The sequence below is a fragment of the Abrus precatorius genome, unplaced genomic scaffold (assembly GCF_003935025.1).
Source record: "Abrus precatorius isolate BTA unplaced genomic scaffold, Abrus_2018 Scaffold3, whole genome shotgun sequence".
NCBI classification, from domain to species: Eukaryota; Viridiplantae; Streptophyta; class Magnoliopsida; order Fabales; family Fabaceae; genus Abrus; species Abrus precatorius.
In genome coordinates, this window is record NW_020874373.1 from 9943847 (window position 1) to 9964353 (window position 20507).

Genomic DNA, 20507 nt, shown 5'->3' on the forward strand with positions numbered 1-20507 from the left:
CTGTAAGTAGTTTTTTCACTTTAAGGTTATGCTTGGATTGAGGAAAATAGATAGAATGATAATATCATAATAGAATTCATAAATAAATCATTTAGAAGAGGATAGAATTGTATGAAGTTTCATTAATATGTTTCATTTCATTTCATCTGATATATTTCTTTTTTTTTTTCTCGTTCAACTTGAGGGTAGGAAATGAGACTTTTCTTTTACATTCGGTCATAAAATTATTCAAATAATAGAACAAACAATATTATTTTATTCTATTTTATTTTTTTTCTCGTCTCATTTATGATTAAATATTCATAATATTAATCGAGTAAAACTTGATTTAAAATTACAAAGTTGGACATATGTGCTTTTTAACCAATTTAGCCGTCACTAAGGTATCGAGGCATTCATACGATGATATGATTGTGATAGTTCATATTCACAACACAGGCACCGAAATAAAATAGTTTTAATTTTATGTCCAAAATATATTTAAAAAAAAAACGAGTATATAAATACTTGGTTGGTGTTCTTGCAATTTTGTTGTCAGGCATACATAGAGCACACAGGATGTACCCATTTCTTTTATAATAGGAATAACTAAGCACACTCATAATTTGTTTGATTTTATCTGATCCACTAGATTCACTTCACTTCTAACCTCCACATTTGTTTATCCTTTTGAAAAGATGTGAAAAAGTCTCCAAGTTCAAATATGTTGTCAAAATTCTATTCGAAATAGGAGTTGCTTTAGGCGTATATATATTATTAAATTCCTAGTGATAACTTGAGAATATAATATTTCATTTAGAAATATTTATTTATTCGATTAAATTAAACTCTATAATTTGATAATTGAAATATAAAAATAAATCTTTAATAAAGATTAAAATAATTGTTCAAATATGTGCTCATAAGTTCAACGTTAAGCCGACAGCAAATTAATTTACTAATTAAGTTTGGCACTTAGCAATTTTCTTAAATATCTTAATAATATAAGTAACATTTTATTCTTAAGAATTTTCAGAAGAAATGCAATGTTCATTTTTATAGCTTTAGATTAACTTTAGAGCACGGTATTGCAATCAACTTTAGTAAGTTAATGCATAATTATAGCCAAATAAATAATTACTGTCCAAACCTCAGCAATCTCATGATTAAAAACAATTTAGATTAAAATTGAAAAAAAACTTTCATTTTTATCGTGGTAACAAGTCTCTAGTTTTAATCGAGGTGAGAAAACAGCAAATTTTACCTTAACTTTAAATATAAATTAATAGCAACAACTTAGATTATCTTATATAAGCCCAAGAGATTTTTCGACGTCATGAACTAACGACTCCCATGCTGCCACTTCCATCTTACTATTACTCTAAACCCTAATCAACATTTACATCTCTCCTGCAGGTTTAATGGAAATAATGGTGGAAACAGACAGTATTACTAAATACGGGAACCCAATGACTGCTTATTAAGTTTAGAAATACAGAAATCCGATATATATCAGTCGAAAATTACATCGTTTACTGGCCTAAAGCTGTTCCCAACTCATTCGTGCTTGAATCATACATGATGCTACATAGTGAATTCATATGGCTTGAGGATCCAATAGACATTCCCGGAAAGTTGAATTAAATGGAAAAACTCTTAAGTTGGAAGATAAGCGGTACACTAGATTTTGGCAGGTGGAATTTTTCACAAAAGCCATTAATTTAGGCTAAACAAAATATTACAGTAATTATTTTCACAAACAAAAAATATTACAATCAGATTAGCAACTGTATTCGTTCGATTCTGTGCACTGGTGATGTCACGGCATAAATAATAGGTGTGCACTCTAATTCACGTCATCTGATCTCAGCTAACTATGGAGCCAATAGAATTGGCAAGAGGAATTGAAGAGGAAGTTCAAAAAGGAAACCAGAAACCTCGGCCCTGTACCATCATTAACTGTGCCACAGTATCGTCTGACAAAATATCAATCGCCTTGTAGACAATAAAGTTGACGAATGTTTCCGGAAGCTGTCACAATAGAAAACAAATTATTAGCATCATCTGCTTAACTTCCTCTTGACAAAAACTACAGCAGCAAGCTCTATACCACACTTTCCCTTGGATAAAATACACAGCTCATCGTTTGTCTGCTGATAGAGACAAACTTAGGTTTCCTTATATATTAATATTAATATTAATATTAACTCCTCTATCTTAACTATCTCCCATCAGCAGCTAGCATTGAGAAAATATTCGGTGTAAAATATCTGAAACCTATGTTATTTGTTATAAAAATGAATGTATGTATGCTTAAATTGGGGGAACGTAGAAAGGAGATTCACGCTAAATCTGTACAACTGGATGCAGGCGTTCCTTCACGCAGAAGAAAATTAAATTCATCAGCAGTCATATGATAATTAATAAATAATGGAACCTCGATATTGAAAACTGCTCAATCATATAGTTTACTAAATATAAGAAACTATAGTTGCTTGACTAAAACTTAAATAGATTAATTATGACTTGTTTGTGACGTTAAACAATATCTCATACCAAGCACAGGAGGACACAACAAAAAAGGCCAACGCGGCAATCCCATATCAATTTTAAAAAGTGTAAAATTCTGTGGTACCCATGGCTCATGCCCAATAGCAGTAATATTGACAATTGCGTGATTGTTTAATGAAATTCACTATTGAATTCAGTGGTCAAAATATTGTACGAGGTTCCACAATAAAAAGGTATCAGAAAAATCTCCACAAAACATTTGCCAGAGAAATCATCAGCTTAGTATCTAATTAGTCCAAGTTTCAACTTCAAGGACAAACCAAAAAAAAATAATTGCTTAAGTGGGAAGGAAGACAGAGTGTTCATTGTAGAGGTGAAACTCAAAATATGTTAGAATAAAAGTTAATAATAGAAAAGAATGATAGTTACCGTATAACCAGTCCTTGAAGTACACATGGAGTGCAGATGACAATTCTCGTTTACGACTGTCTTTCAAAGTTGCTTCTCGTAAGAGTTGCCTTATCTCCCCTAAATTATTTTGCTGCAGAGAAGATACAATTTCATCCAAATTAAAGCATAATTCACTTAAAATACAGCTTTTTAAAGTTTGATCACCAAAAAAATTGGAAATTCAATCATTAATATATTAAATATTACAACCATACATACATTTTTATGCTGAGATGCCATATAAGCATCCGGTAATGGGAACGGGTTGACCTTCGTAGATCCATTTGACTCTCCTCCAAGCCAACTTGGAATCTGCATGCCAACAATATGGACCAAAAACAAAGTATATGATCAAATAAAGAAGGAATATGAACCTTGAACATTCTTCATCCCTAAGAACTTACAAAACAAAAACAAGATGCCAGCCCATAGTGAATATATTGAAATTCATTAATTAAAATAAAAGTTTAAATTAATTTATAGGTTCCTATACATCAAAAGTATGTAATTAAGTTTATGAAGTTTTAAATCATATTTAATTGGGTCTCTAACCACATTTATGTCAGAGTTCTTTTATGTAAAGGGACTAAGTGAAAAATTTTAAAACAGCTTAGGGACTTGCTAAATAATTAAATTAGTGACTTGGTCCTTGAACTATTTGAAAATTTTCAACTTGCTAAATAATTAAACTAGTGACTTGGTCCTTGAACTACTTCAAAATTTTCAATAAGATCTCTATACTCGATAGAACTCTAACGAAAATGTGGCCACAGACTCAATTAAAAGTGATCTAAAAGTATCAAGAGATAATTAAAAATTTCCAAAATATAGGGACATTTAAAATTATCCAAATAGTATGCGGAGTTACAAATTAATTTAACCAAAATAAAAATATTCACTTTCTCTACAAGTCAGAATAAAAAAATAACACCCATACCACAAAATTAGTGAACTGATCAGGGTCCACTCGTATAGCAGACTCAGCTTGAACATCAGAGATACCTGCTGGATGAGATAATGAATCATGGGGATCCATCATGCCCAATGCTAGGGTTTCATCCCATCGGTTCACCGTGGGCACAATTCCAACTTCATTCATGTGCTCCTCCAATTGGGAGTAAAAAGTATTATAGGGAGCCACCTGTTAACATTGTGAGGACAAAGCTTTCACATAATGAATCCAGTTGAAAAGAGTGAGGATTTTAAAGAAAACTACACATACATTATAAGAAACTAGTACAACTAGAAGAAGCAAAAGTGTGAAAAGAAAAAAAAAAAAAAGACATTTTGTACGAGGCCGCAGACCAAACATCATAATACCTTTTTTCGTAAATCAAATGCCGCATTTTCATAGATCTTAAACAATTGTTAAGAAATCTGTTACTAAATTTTGAAGATAACTCAGATGCTTGCTCTTGCACAGCATCAAATATACTAATCTTAGAAAACTTTTATGAGTTTATTCATTTCATCACTTAAAACAGAGTTAACCTTTTGGCCTTTTTCTCTACTTATATTAACCCCACCTAATCAATGGTACATGTGCCCCGAGTTTTATAACTTGCAAAACCAAACACCAGTATTTAATGACAAATAAAACTAAAAAGTAAAATAGATATAGTTGCCCAATATTTTCAGTTATTTTATTAATTCTTTCCTCCATTTTTAGGATAATAACAATGCCAAATGACATTTTAATGATTAAGACATTATTTCTTTGAAATTCTGCCATCTCTGACACTAACTCTGGAAACTGTATAAGCAGGAACCAAAAAGAAAATGGTATATGTTGCAAAATATTCTGATTTCCTTTCCTATTTTTCTCTCTTTCCTTATTTATGTAATTAGTATAATTTCTCTCTTTTCTTATTTATGTAATTAGCATAATTGGGTATGATTGATATCCATGATTTTAGCATAGAATTAATTACCATACTTATATAAATGGGAACCATTGTACACTAGAAAATTAATGAGAAATCTTCATTCAATAATTTGTGAATACCAAATTTTAACTTGGTATCAGAGCTCCTGATCTTGGGGGCTCTACGTCTGCGCCCTAAAATTATTTAGCCGCCTTCATTGCGGTCATCGCATCTTTGTTGTGCCTTTTTTTGATCTTGACATTGTTCACCATCGAAAACATTGTTCATAATCGAAATTGGAGCTGTTGACAACAGAAGACTTACCAGATCTCGGAAACACTGTTCACCGTCGAAAATGGAATTTGACGCTGTTGACACCAGAAGACTCGCTAGATCTTGCACTTTCTATCTTGTTGGTTTTCTCTATTTTTTTTTTGCTACAACTGCTATTGTTGAGGTTGCATCCTACGAATTATGTGTTGTGTTTTTTTTTTTTTTTTTTTTTGTAGTTTGCTCCATCGTGATGGCTGCAATAGAAACTCCAGAAGTCACCCAACTGTCCAAACCTGCTAATTTGGTACCTTTGACCTAGAACGATCTTCCAGCATTAACTTCGGCTAACCGACTCAATGGTTGAAACTATCTTATGTGGACACAATTTATTCGGAGGACATTAAAGGGTCGAAAAAGGTTGAACCATATTGAAGGGGATGCTCCTACTATAAAAGACCCACACTTTGAGGCATGGGATGATGAGGACTCTCTCATTATGACATGGTTGTGGGGTACTATGGTGCCGAAGATCAGCCGAAATTTTGTGTTCTTTTCCACAACTCAAGATATGGGATAGTCTTCGTCAAACAGACTCGATGAAGCAGGACATTTCCACTTGTTATGAGTTAGAAAGTAGAATCTTTAGTGCTAAACAAGATTCTCTCTCGATAACTGATTACTATGAGCACCTAAATGGTTTGTGGGTGGAATTAGATCAACACGAAAATTTGAAATTGGAGAACAGCAAGGATGTTGCCACCGTGTCATAGTCTACTCAGAGGTCTCAAATTTTCAGGATACTTAATCATGAATATGGTCCAATCTGGGCTTAGATTCTCGAAAAGGAAAAGCTCCCATCACTTTCCGAGACATTCTTCATTGTTCGAGGCGAAGAGAATAGGAGGATGATTATGATGAATGAGAGACCCGCTAAAAGCTTTGCCTTGACATCCAGCAAGATTTCCAAAATTGGAAATTTTACAGCCAACAAGAGGGAGGACCATTGGTGCTCTTATTGCAAAAAGAGTCGCCAAACCAAGGATACGTTTCAAACTTCATGGGAAGGAGAAGGTGCTCAATTGCTTAGGTGGATTTAAAGGTCATGCACAAAGACAGGCTTATCAAGCAGTATATGATGTGGAGGATGCAAACAAAGATCAATCAACTTAGCCTACTGCAGAGGAGGTCCTGCATTAAAAGCTAAGGTGGAGCGCTTGAAAAACCTCATGGAGTCTCTCAGTAAGCAATCTAGTACTTGCTCTCTTGCAATGACCGGTAAGAATTCTAGGATCTTTCCTTTTAATGTTTCTGGTACTATGCCTGAGGATCTTTGGATAGTTGATTCTGGTGCTATTGACCATATGACACCCCATCATTCCTATTTCTTCACCCACTCTAACTCATTTACCAACCAACACATTACTGTTGCTAATGAGTCCCATACCCTAGTTGTTGGGAGTGGTACCATTTCCCTCAATCCTTATTTACCTCTTCATAATGTGTTACACGTTCCTTAACTATCTAATAATCTAGTTTTTATCCAAAAACTCACTCGAGATTTGAAGTGTAAAGTAACCTTTTTCCCTTCCCATTGTGTCTTTCAGGATCTTACCACAGGGAGGACGATTGGAACTGCTAAGAAATAGGGTGGGTTATATTATCTACAGATCATGGGAATAAAGAAGAATAGAAGACAAATGGTGCCACAATCTTGCCTTCAAATGAGTTCAGATTCTATAACATCTCAAATTTGGCTTCAACACAAGCGTCTAGGTCATCGCCATTTAGTATTCTTAGTATCCTTTTTTATTTTTAAAACAATCCATTGAGTCTTTTAATTATGATAACATCATCGTGCAACCTTTCTGAATAATAATAACAAATAACAAAAGTATTGAGCCATTTGACCTTGTTCATTCTGATGTGTGGGGACCTGTTTCTATGTCTAATATTTCTGGTGCAAAATGGTTTGTTTCTTTTATTGATGATTGCTCTCGAGTAACATGGATATATTTGACAAAGGATAAAACTAAAGTTGTACAACTTTTTCAGAATTTTTTTCATATGATTCAAACTCAGTTTGGAAAAACAATAAAACGACTACGTTCTAATAATGGAAGAGAATATGTGAACCAATCCTTCTCCGATTTTTTGAAAAAAGAATGGTGTTTTTCATGGATTGACATGTGTTGACACCCACAGCAAAATGGGATTGCAGAGAGAAAAAAACTTTCATTTGCAAGAAGTTGCCAGAGCACTTCTTTTCCAAATATTCGTTCCTCAATTTTATTGGAGAGAAACAGTCTTGACAGCTGTATATTTGATAAATAGGTTACCCACTCGTGTTCTCGATGTAGTCAGTCTTATTCAAGTTATGTCCTCTTTCTTCCCTTTTGTTCCTATTATGAGTAGTCTAGAGTGTCGTGTTTTTGGATGCACTGTCTTTGTTCATATCCATAGGCAACATCATGGAAAATTAGATCCTCGAGCTTTAAGTGTGTCTTTATTGGTTATCCAGCTGACCAAAAAAGTTACAAGTGTTATCATCCTTCTAGTCATCGTGTCTATACTTCTATGGATGTCACTTTTCATAAAACTACACCTTTCTACTCTAGTTCTTAGCTTCAGGAGGAGAATGTGTTGGAACCTGAGTCTAAGTCTGAGTGTCTTGAGTTTTCAAATGGTCGTCCTTTTATCACTTTAACTGTGCAGGATTTGGCACCCACACTAGACAACACTATTGAGACATCAACATATGCTCCTATTGAGAAACCAACATCCACTCCAATATTGGTTTACCAAAGACGAAAGAAACCCGACCTAGTCCTACAGCAAGTCCAACCGTCCAAACCAAAGGAAAGTATAGGTAATTCTAATGATTTACCCATTTCCTTGAGAAAAGAAAAAAGGTCTTGTTTCAAGTACCCTATTTCCCAATTGGTGTCTACTAAACACCTTTCCATTCAGCACTTGAGTTTTCTTTCAACTATTAACTCTATCCAGATCCCCACATAAGTACATGAAGCATTAAAAGATGAGAACTAGATTCAAGCCATGAATGAAGAGATGCATGCTCTGGAGAAAAATGAGACTTGACAGATTGTTGAAAGCCCCAAAAACAAAAAGGCAGTAAGGTGCAAATGGGTTTATATTCTGAAATATAGATCTAATGGTTCCACTGAAAGATACAAGATAAGACTTATTGCTAAAGGATATACTCAGACGTATAGAGTTAACTATGAAGAGACTTTTGCTCTGGTGACAAAGATAAACATAGTAAAAGTTATCTTTTCTTTGGCAGCCCAATTCGGATGGGAGTTAAATCAATTTAAGGTAAAAAATGTCTTTTTACATAGAGAATTAGAAGAACAAGTATACATGGAAATACCATCTTGATATGATTCCAAAGGAGACAAGGTGTGCAGATTAAGGAAGGCGATTTATGGACTCAAGCAATCTCCTCATACCTGGTTTAGAAGGTTCTCTCAAGCTATGATTTCCATGGGATATATGCAAAGCCAAGGTGATCATACTCTCTTTATAAAACATTCACATGGTGGTAAACTAACGCTATTTTTGGTATGTGTAAATGATATGATTATTACAGGTAATGATGATGGTGAAAAACAGGTGTTAAAGAAAAAATTATCAGCTCAATTTGAGTTAAAAAATCTCGAAAGACTGAAATACTTCCTAGGGATTGAAGTTGCTTATTCAAAACTAGGCATCTTTATCTCAAAGGAAATATGTCCTTGATCTCCTAAAAGAAACAGGCAAGTTAGGTGCAAAAATGTTGAAACTCTCATTGAGCAGAACCACTGAATTGGAAGCGAAGAAGAGAGTTCAGTAGTTGATAAAGTCCAGTATCAGAGACTTGTCAGAAAACTCATTTATTTATCCCACACTCGACCTAACATAACCTATGTTGTCAGTGTAGTTAGTCAGTTCCTGCATGATCCTCGAGAGAAATACCTACTAGCTGTAAATAGAATTCTTTAATATTTAAAAGGCAACCTAGGAAAGGGATTGCTATTTAAGAGAGAAGGTGAGTTATTAATGGACGCATACACAAATGCAGACTATGCTGGATCAATTATTGATAGGAGATCCACTTTAGGGTATTGTATGTTTCTAGGGGAAAACTTGGTGACATGGAGGAGCAAAAAACAAGATGTAGTAGCCAGATCAAGTACAAAGGCAAGATCAAGTAAACAGCAATAATTCTCGGGAAGTTTAAATAAATGAAAAACTCGAAGTTGTAAGACATGTAGTGGTGAAATTTTATCAAAAAAGGTCATCTTACAAGACAAAACTTTGGAAGAAACAGTTGTATACCAAAAAAAGTATACAATAAATGATGCAAAACTACTTTCATGACACTCGATCTCTTTCAGGTTTGTATGTAACATCTCCCAAAACATCATATCGTATTAATTAGAAGAATAGATCTCATATGCCAAGTTTTGCATTGAAAGCATCACATATAATGTATCGCAGTCAACATCATAAACCAAAGTTTAAATAAATGGAAAACTCAAAGTTAGAAGACATGCAGTGGTGAAATTTTATCAGAAAGGCCATTAATTTAGGCTAACAAAATATTACAGTAATTATTTTCACAAAAAAAAATATTACAATCAGATCATCAACTGTATTTTTGATTCGATTCTGTGCACCGGTGATGTCACGGCATAAATAGGTGGGCACTCTAAATCCCGTCATCTGCTCTCAGCTACCTATTTGGCCAATAGAATTGGCAAGAGGAAGATCAAAAAGGAAACCAGAAACCTTGGTCCTGTATCATCATTAACTGTGTCGTTGCATTGTCTGACAAAGATCAATCGCCTTGTAGACAATAGAGCTGACGAATGTTTCCGGAAGCTGCCACAACAAATAACAAATCATTAGCATCGTTGCTTAACTTCTTGAAACAATCGAGCAGCCAGCTCTACACCAAACTCCTCCTTTTACAATACACAGCTCAAATTGCCTTCCGATAGAGACTAATTTAGGTTTGTCTTAAGCATTAACATTTATCTCTTCCCTCAAACTATCTCCCATCAGCAGCTAGCATTGAGAAAATATTCTGTATAAAATATCTGAAACCTTTTATCATATGTTATAAACATGAATGAATGTAAACTTAAAATTGGGGGAATGTAGATGGTGATTCTCGCTCAATCTTGACAACTGGTTGTGGGTGTCTCTTCATACAGGAAAATTAAAATCCATCAAAAGCCAGATTTTACTTAATAGATAATAAAACATTGACAATGAAGATTGCTCAATGCTATGGCCATTTAAATATAAGATAATATACAAATTGGAAAACATAGTGTGTCACTTGATTATGACTTAAAAAAAAAGCTCATGACTTGTGAATCCCATGAGACAATTTCCCATCCAAAACACAGGAAGACAAACCAAAAGGCTAGTACCATATTCCATTGGTGTGTGGGTGTGTGGTCGGGGGTGGAAAATTCTTATGGTACCATGCACTGGGCAGTAATATTGACTGTTGTGGAACCAAACTCAATATGGAATTCAACGGTCAGTATTGTCGAAGGTTTCACAATAAAGGGTACATAGATCTCCACAAAACATTTGCACAGAAATAACAAGCTTCGTACAAAATAAGTCCAAGTTTCAACTTCAAGCTCAAAAAAAGAATTGCTTAAAGGGAAGACAGAATAATGACAGTTACCATATAACCAGTCTTTGAAATACACATGGAGTGCAGATGACAATTCTCGCTTACGACTTTCATCTAAAGGTGCTTCTCGTAGGAGTTGCCTTATCTCCCCTAAATTTTTTTGCTGTAGAGACAAAAAGACATAATTGACTTAAAATACAGCTTTTTAAGGTTTTATTACCAAAATATTTTGAAAATCCAATCATTATATTAATTAATTAATACTTTGCATACATTTTTTTGCTGAGATGCCACATAAGCATCTGGTAATTTGAATGGGTTGTCTTTCGTTGACCCAGTAGACTCTCCTCCAAGCAAATTTGGTATCTGCATGACCACAATACGGGCAGAAAGAAAAAAAAATGTAACTAAATGAAGAAGAAAGAAATATACAGCTTGAACATTCTATATATCCAAAAATTTACAAAGCAAAACACACAAGACACCAGCTAATAATGAACAACTCAAAATCCACTAAATGTGACTGTATTTAAAATATAAAACTGCAATTTCCTATATAAGTCAGAGTTAAAGAACAACATTCATACCACAAAATTAATGAACTGATCAGGGTCCACTCGAGTAGCAGACTCAGCTTGAACATCAGACACACCCGCTGGATGAGATAATGAATCATGGGGATCAACCATGCCCAATGCTAGAGGTTCATCCCACCGGTTAACTGTGGGTACAATTCCAACCTCATTCATATGCTCCTCCAATTGAGTGTAAAAAGTATTATATGGAGCCACCTGTTAATATTAAGAGGGAGAATGATTTCAAACCATGAATCCAACTGAGAACAGTGAGGATTTTAAACAAAAATATACATTCCTTTTAAGAAGATAGAATCACTGGAAGAAGCATAAATGTGATTGAGAAAAATAGACCTTTGTAATATGCCACAGACCATATTTTTTCCTTATAAACCAAATACCACATTGTAGTGATCTAAATGACTAATAAAGTTATCCGATACTAGATTATGAAGACAAACTCATATGCTCCTTTTTGCAAAGCACCAAATATTCTAATCCTAAAAGACTTTTAAGGGTTTATCCATTTCAAAGCAAAAAGCTTAATTAACGGAGTTAACCTTTTTTGTCCTTTCCTCTATTTTTATTAACCACACCTTATCAATAACATACATGTCATAGACTGTGTGTACCCTGAATTTTAAAATTTAATAATCAAAACACCATAACAATATATACCAGTAAGTAATATAGATATAGTTGGATCAACACAGAAGCTCAGGCACATGCCAATTTACCTACAAAATATGTCCATAAACAAGCTCAAAGTACACCTCCTTACAATCCATATATTTGTATCCATTCATGTGTCACAGTCATGTGATTTAATAGTACTAGTAATTTCAAGCAGTTATCTAATATTTGCAGGGATTTTATTAACTCTTTTTGACATCTTAAAGAAAAAACTTTAGTAATAAGTAAGGATAAATGACTTCCCAATGTTTAAGATATCAGAACGTTAAAATCCCACCAACACTAACTCTGGAAACTATATAAGCAGTAATACAAAAACATTCAAAATGCTGTAAGTTATAATTTCTTGATAACCAAGAAGTGGTAGTATTAACCTATGATACATGGACTCCAACACAACAAATGTCCAAAATATAGGATACCAGGACACCACACATATACATACACGTGCTAAGGTAATGATAATTTTTTCTACAGTACAAATTAGAGAATTTCAAACGTTAAATTATGCGATATAATATCGATGATCATGGATGTTAAATGGTAGATAAATTGAACATTTCAAAATATATAATCTTATAGTTGACATTTACAAATATCTTGAAAAGTTTATTACACATTTACATAAAGTTTATTGATGAAGTATCGAATGATTTTTTAATTATATAGAATTTGGTAGACTATATATATGTATATATATATATATATATATATATATATATAGACAGACTCAAATGAAATTAAATGAGCAACATAAGTACATAACATTTGATCTATATTAATAAACAAGATTTGCATATTCACTTTCTTCCTGTGATAGAGTCACATAGATTAAACATTTTGTCTCTACCAAAAAAAACTAGATCATGAATTAAAACTTGCAAGAAAGATATGTTCATGTTCTCAAAATAACTTGCTAGTTTTACAATTTCTTCTATTATAATGGCTTTACAGAATAATATTGAGGCATTATTTTTCATATTTTACACCAAATTAAATGCTAACTTTTCTAAATGTAAAATAATAATAATAATAATAATAATAATACTAGTGTGCTTAAAGTGTCTATCCAAATGGAAGTGCCAACTAAAACGTCCAAGTTGATTACAAGTGTCAGTTCATGTGTCTGAAAATAAAAAAATAAACTGAACACCAAGTGAGGAGTGTCTAACACATGTTGCATAGGTATCATGCCCACGAGTGTTTGTCCTTCATACATGTTTTGAGGTGTTAGATTTATGTTGTGCCAAGTCATATCAGATAAGCCCATAGGATATATCACAAATTAATCTGTTTGTATTTTCTGTAGAAGCATCTCATATGAAGCCTATACGTAATTCCCAAATTTCATAGTTACATTCTCATGTAACAGACAACCTGGAAAGGCAGAGGACCAACTTCATAAATCATGCAACAGTGAATGAAGAAGCTCACCTGCAGTTTATGGTTATCACCAATAATAAGAGGTTGCTGGTTCACTCCCAAAAAGAAAACACATTCACGACAGTTAGCAATACAAATACGTTTTGTTGCTACAATTACATGAACCCGTTCACAGTGTTCCACTCTCACAGCCTGTCAAAGAAAAAGTATGCAGACATCAACTTCCTTCTGTCAAAATTAAGCACCAGCTATTCTAACACTAATGGTAACCAAAAGATCAGTAAAATGCCTCCCAGTTACCAAGTCTTACCCAACGTAGACAGCTTGCATATGCATATGATAAGCAACAATTTTTAGTATGATGAGTAAATAATTTGATTATATCTTTTTAAAAAAAAGTTCTTTGAAATGCAGGAAAGTGAATTTAAAAGGGTGAACCATCCAAGAGCTAAAAAAGATATAAAAATAAAAAATAAACCGGAACCTAAAAACACATTGTTAAAAGGTGTTCAATGGATGACAATCAGTATAGGCAAAAATCATCAAAATGGAATGGTTTTAATGCAACAGACTAGTAACAAATTACTGTTACAGTACATGCATAAGTGCAGGGATGAATCCGTAATCATTATTTCTTGCACTTCTCATACACCTTGAAGGTCTGTTCACAAAGCATATATTCACATAAGCAATAACAACTGAAAAAATATTCCTTTTATTGTGACAAACCAACAGTTGCACAAGAAACTAATGCATTCATACATGTTTAGGACTTTAGGCAGCAACTATCATCCCCCACCAGGAAGAGAGTTGGAAGTCACTACTTTCGCACATTCAATATTTGGCATCTTGACATCTCTTCAATTCCCCCTTTTTTTTCTCATTCTTAACCATTAATTTCACTCTCCTTCGAATAATTTCACAGAACAGAGTTTGTCACTTCATATAGGACTCACAAACATGAGTCCATGACAAGGCTAAGATTCTTCCTTTGAGAAAAATAGTAGGATCCATAAATGTATGAAAAAGATTATTTAAATGAGGAACCTTATATATTCTTCAAGTCCCAGTGTATATTTCCTCATATCATGAGTATCTTCTTGTTAACCAATCAGCAGTGCATGAATAAATGGAAAGAAAAATAATAATTTCCCAAATTGTGCAATACAATGGTAGCTACAGTCACCTTAACCTAGGCATATGGTGGTTACAATGTTGAGTATTCCTCAGGAATTGATGATATTTCAGGTTACATTAGTAAGGCAATATCTAATAGAAAGAGTTAGTTTCATCCTCCTTATCTATTAGAACTTTAATTCCTAAGGAAATCTCATTCATTTGAAGCCCATGGGACAGCTAAGATATCAGTATCATATTGTATGTCACCTTAACATTTAAAATGAAAATATTGTTTTCCGCTTCTGATAGGAAAACAAACTCCATATTTGATTCTGATATATGATATGAATGGACTCATTATGCTCCTTTTCAAAGCAGGACATAAAGCTACTAGTTATTACCTTCCCAACTGCTCCTAGAACTATTGTTGCATCTGAACATCCATACACAGTGGCAAATCTCAAAGGTGCTAAGATGTAGATGGCAGACTCATGGCAATTTAGAACCTGCAATGATCAAACACATTTTAAAATCTATAAAATGCTGATTGAGAGCAGAAAAAATAATATTTAGTGCTTCAGCACTCAACAAAACTTTAAATATTAGCTAGCATGACATCTCTTTTTAGGGAACTAATGGTTCAAAAAGCTTAAGCCATTAGTAGGAATGCTCAAAACCTAACTCGTCGTGAAAAACCAAACTCACCTAACACAAACTTATCTGTTGACATTAATTATTTTATCTCAATCTTTTTCAAGTATGCCTATGCATTGGCTATATAGGCATTCACCCTAATTTAAGCTCTGAAGGCCTTTCTCGAATAACATCCAGTAGAACAGATGATTGATAACAAAAAAATTCTCACTTTAAAGCTTTCAAGTTATATGACCTAATATCTGTTATAGATAATTAAGTTTAAAAGGATGTTGAAAAATTCATTTGATTCAAATTGTAACAATAAAACACCTTTTCATACACTATACAAGGTACAAGTCTTAATGCATACTAACAACTAGATCTGTGCAAGACAAGGCAGCAATGATGACCAACACTGCTTGATAATACATCAGGTATCCTGAAGAATGTTCAAATCATGAACCTAACGCTTTGCTTGGTTTGAGAGAGAAATTTGAGAGAGAATCAAAAGAAAGTGGTCAGAAAATAAGAGATTTTTAAGTTGTTTGGTATAAGAAAAATGTAAAAGGAAGTGAAGGGAAAGAAAAGTGATATTTTCACATGAAGACATTAATGCGCCTCATTAGAAAATTATAAACTAAAAATGAAAAATATAATTTTTAGATACAAGGATAAAAAGGAAAAAATATTGCTCTTCTCTCTTATTTTCCTGGATATAGTGGAAAGAAAAGATTTAATGTGGGTCCCACATTTTGTTTCTTCTCATATATTTCTTGATCATTCCAACAATGGAAAATACATTAAAAAAATGTGTTCTCTTTCGTGCCAATTCCTATCATAACAAACAAGTGTAAATCTGCATGTACAAGCACAAAACTTGTTCAGACATTTAGCAGACAAAAATCAAGCAGTTCCAAAGTTCAAACTTTTAGGCCAAAAATTGCTGGTGAATAATACCCTAAAGCAAACATTAGGCATTTTATTATGTCAAGTTGGAATATTAAGAGTAAAATAGCTACTCATTTAGACAAAGATGCCTATCAGGAATATGTTGGAAATAACAACTCTTAATGTACATAGGAAATAGTAGATTCATGTACAAAGGGACATGAACTCTTTAGCCAAGGAATTAGTCCCCACTCAATCATTTAAGAATCTATAACTATATATAAGGATTTTCTGCATAATATCCAACAAAATAAGAAAGCCTTTTCATTCAGATTTCCCCTCTAAAATACCCTCTTCCCCATCAAATAACTGTCTTAAAAGTTAAATCACCCCTATAAATCCAACATATTACCACATTTATTAGCGGCCTTGTAAGAAAAAATAGTATTAAGGGTTAGAAGGCTACTTAGGATCAATAGCTTCAACAAAATACAAAAAGTTAAAATATAAAATGCAAACAGTGCTATACTTGAAAAAATGGACAAATATCAGGAAAGAAGATATGTAAGAAACAAACCTTAACAGAGGAACCTTTAATGTCAGGTGCATGCTTTACATAAGACGATTTAGAGATCCCTTCAACGAAACTTGCACCTCTACTACTAGCTGAGACCTTATTGACTGAGACAGTGCATGCATCAGTCATAGTAACATCCTGATCAGAGGCACTAGCTGGGCCATTTTCCTTTGAAGAAGTCCGTTCAGAAATATATTCCAAAGCAGCAGCTATATTCTGCAGAAGCCAATCATGAATTTGTGTAGCAGGAACTGGAACAGCAGGCATGTCAGGGTCTGAGTTTGCAAAAAAGGGAGAAGATTGACTCAAAGAATTTCCTTCAGATCCCTTATCACCAAACTGAATTAGAAACCCAAGATGCTCAAATCTATCCATGGTTAAAACCTATCAAATAAAAAATAGTATTAGGACTACATACGAAAAGGAAAACATAAAATTTGATTCAATAAAAAATAAATTGCTGCAATGAAACGTTTAATCAAAGACAATAAAAATTTTAAAAACTCCTTATACTTTCCTTCTTGTAAGAAACTACACGATCTTAGGCTACAAAGTCAATTTCACTTTGGAGGGAAAAAAATAAATAAATTGGAATCTACTACTACCTAAAACAATATATTATGCCCTAATGAAAATGTGGTACTATGTTTAACTATGTCGTACGCGATGCCTCAGTGAATAAGAGAAAGTAAATTTAACTGTAACTGTGGAATATCCTTCCATTACCATGATTATTAAATACTAATTACTAATGAGTAATGATAGCCAAGTATATGTATTGCTAAATGAATGAGAATGATGAATCAACTAATTAGAGTACAGAAGTGAGGGGAATAGGCAGCTGGCATTAGCATCAAGAGAAGTTGGCATCAACAACAAAGAATAGATGGCTAACATCCTAATCAAATTAAAATCAAAGTTGTCCCTCCCAATTCCAAACAAGGATGAAGAATTGGTCAACGATCACCTTGCCTGTTTTCATCCACCGCCTTAAGAAAAATCTTGCTTGTCCATATGATCAGTCCAGTCACATTACCTCTCTCTAGTGCATGACTTGTACATAAATTAACAGACTTGATTTTATTCATTATTAGCACAAATTGTCAGTCACCACATCCATAATCAAATGGACCATAGCTCACTGAGAAGATCACAACCTCAGCCTTATTCTTAAAGACAAACAGGTCAACGCTAAATTGTTTTTGAGTCTTAAAAATAACTATGAATTGCACACAAGATTTCCATCCAAACATAGCAGCACTTGCATGAGATTCTTATCATACATGAACACCCTCCCCCCGAATGTCTCAATCAAATCAATTCAAAATGAGACATACTATAGAATTATGTTTTCTGCTCTCCGCAAGGATATTGCAATGCTAACTATATGTCACAAAATCAGAATAAAAAGTTGCAATCATTCTGGAAAGAGACACTGAAGGGTACTTATCTTCTCCTAAATCTTAACAGCTGTCAGCTGATACATTCAATGTAGAAAAATGCTAGCAAAACGCTATCTAAGACACTCTTTCAAACAAACTCTTCCTTATTAGTAAAAATTTATTAGAAATCATAAAAATCATACGGGTCTCACACCTCATTTAATGATTCTCTCTCATACTTTTACATTTTTCAATAAATCTCGGCCAATAAATGATTGTGCTAGAGGGAGTGTGTTTCTAGCTCTTTGCAGGAGATAAAAAATTTGCTTACTAGTACATTGACAGGAGTAATATGACCAAGCAATAAATAGCATCATTTTGCAAGATCAATCTTTAGTCTTTACAGTTTGCAGAGGATGTCACCAAAACAGCATACGAATTACAAGAATGGATCCTAAACATTAAAAGTCTAAGCTCATGAAGACTCCAATCTACAGCAACTGCCACGTAACCGTTTCTGTTTTACACTTTTACCTATTTCAGTCGTAACAAATTTGGTTGGAACCTGATAGTTTTGATAATAATATAAAAGGCTGAGTAGTGGTATCGAGTTCTGACTAAGCATGTATATAAATGCTATCGTACCTTCATTATATATATGAAGGAAAATATGAGATTTTCTAGCTCTTCGTTCTTTGTTTTTCACATCATTCTTTTAGAAAAAGAATATATAATGCAGCTGTACGGCAATAGCCAAGTCACCAAGTATTTTACTGAGAATACAAGAAATAATATATTGCAGTCAAAATCAGAAACAACCCATAGGTAGCAAACAATAAATAAACAAACCAGAGATTCTTCCCCTTCCCCCTCTGCAGGCTCAGCTAGAAGGGACAGGATGTTAGCCAAGTGCTTTTGCAGATATGATAACTGATGTACCTCTTCATCAGCCTGCGATGGCATGAACCGCCTAGTGTTGCTGCGCACAAGCTGCATTACATTCAACACCAGAATCAACACCATTTAGTATCTAATCAATAGTATTACTGGAAAGTGGAAACAAAATTGTCAGCAGCTTAACACGGAAATCATATAGAATCATATCGAACACCTAAACCTAATCAGAAAGAAAAAGGAACAAAAGCTAGCTAAAAAAGCTAATCTGAGGGTTTGAATTTGAAAGTAACCACAAGAAATTAATCCAATATTACAGGAACTATGCAATGCATAAGTCCAGAACAACATATCTGAGCCTAACGGCGCGAATAACACATCGACTTGCGTGACAGAGAATGGAAGGAACCAAAGAAAATGGAGAGTTCACCTGAAGCGGCGACAGAGCGGATAAGTAGCCATCGAAGGCTGAAGTTGAAGGCCAGACATCGGCGACGGCGACGGAGTCCTTGTGCGTCCGCGGCAGGAGCCTCTTGTAGGATTGAATATAGAGGAACAAAACCAGATCATGGACATCGGCGCCGACGGCGTCGATTTCGTCGAGCTTGGCAGAGACGAGAGGTTCAGAATCGGAGTGCAGAACCGAGGCAAGGGTAGTGAGGACGAGTCTGGCGTGCTCAATGGAGATCTGCAACGACTCGGAGATGGCCTCGGAGTTGACTCGGTGGTTGGAGGATAATTCTAGTAGTTTCTGCTTCAACGGAATTAGGGTTTGCGTGGGGCCGGAGAAGATGAGGCGTGGGATTGGCAAGAGGCCGTGCTCGAAGGGCTCGCGTCTTGGGTGAATCACGGTGCTTGGGTCCCTCCCCAATGAAGAAGACGTGCATGGTTCCGTTGGTTCCGCCATGGCCAGAGAATCATACGAGACAGATCTTTGAATCAGGAAACAAGTTGAGGGGGAAGAGAGAGATGCGGGTGTGTTCGGGTGGGGGTAGCGTTTTCTTATTGGTTGCGATGAATAGTGACCATATAGTTAAGGCTTTTGACTCCCTAGATTGGATTTAAATGCATTTGTACTTTAAGGCACTACTTCTCTTGCCCTGCTGTGGCACCGAATCGTTACTGCTTGAGATGGATCATTTGGTCCAATCCAATATGGAATGGATGGGAAGTCCATTTTGTAGGCCTTTCAGAAAACAAAAAAAAAATAGTTGAACGAGTTATCTCTACAAAATTAAAAATTAAATTTTTTTTTTAAATTGGGTTTAATTGATTTTAAAATCGAATTAAAAATTAACTCTTATATTTTTTATTATTATTACTTTTATACCTTTCGAGACGATTGGTTAAAATTACTAGTCATAATTTTTTTCAAATTTATCAAATAAAAGTATATAAAATTTAACTGTTTTCATCCATTAAAAATTTATCTTAACATTAACATAATAATTACTTTTATTATCATCGTGATCGTCTAAATAAATGGAATTATTTATAAATTATTCAACATTATCTCATTAAATATTCAATAAACTTGTTTATTTAATTAAATTAAATTAGATTAGATTTAATATTTAAATAAGTTAAAATTTAAATTTTATAAACTTGACATGAATAGCTCTTGAGTAA

At 33.9% G+C, this 20507-nt stretch overlaps 1 protein-coding gene across 2 annotated transcripts; it reads right to left on the minus strand.

The window, feature by feature from the left end:
• Positions 1-1609: 1609 nt before the first annotated feature.
• LOC113860685 (TBCC domain-containing protein 1-like) lies at positions 1610-19929 on the minus strand. 2 transcript variants are annotated; one of them, XM_027493166.1, is made up of 9 exons: positions 19309-19798; positions 18834-18974; positions 16603-16986; positions 14903-15007; positions 13434-13574; positions 3878-4081; positions 3160-3252; positions 2920-3031; positions 1610-2010 (listed from the first exon to the last, which is right to left on the minus strand). In XM_027493166.1, the coding sequence occupies exons 1-9, from the start codon at positions 19783-19785 to the stop codon at positions 1967-1969; spliced, it is 1701 nt and encodes a 566-aa protein (XP_027348967.1). In that variant the 5' UTR covers positions 19786-19798; the 3' UTR covers positions 1610-1966. The 2 variants fall into 2 exon arrangements, with proteins under 2 accessions (XP_027348967.1, XP_027348968.1); XM_027493167.1 differs by lacking the exons at positions 1610-2010; positions 2920-3031; positions 3160-3252; positions 3878-4081 and adding exons at positions 9479-9959; positions 10783-10894; positions 11005-11097; positions 11319-11522 and having other exon boundaries at positions 19309-19929.
• Between the last annotated feature and the right edge of the window lie 578 nt (positions 19930-20507).

What these genes read in the sequence shown, in the direction of transcription:
- LOC113860685 (XM_027493166.1), bottom strand. Translation starts at nt 19,785, where the DNA reads ATGGCGGAACCAACGGAACCATGCACGTCTTCTTCATTGGGGAGGGAC. An exon ending in CCGCTCTGTCGCCGCTTCAG is followed by an intron (nt 18,975 to 19,308) that starts GTGAACTCTCCA and finishes AATGTAATGCAG; the next exon opens with CTTGTGCGCAGCAACACTAG. An exon ending in TTAAAGGTTCCTCTGTTAAG is followed by an intron (nt 15,008 to 16,602) that starts GTTTGTTTCTTA and finishes TGATCATTGCAG; the next exon opens with GTTCTAAATTGCCATGAGTC.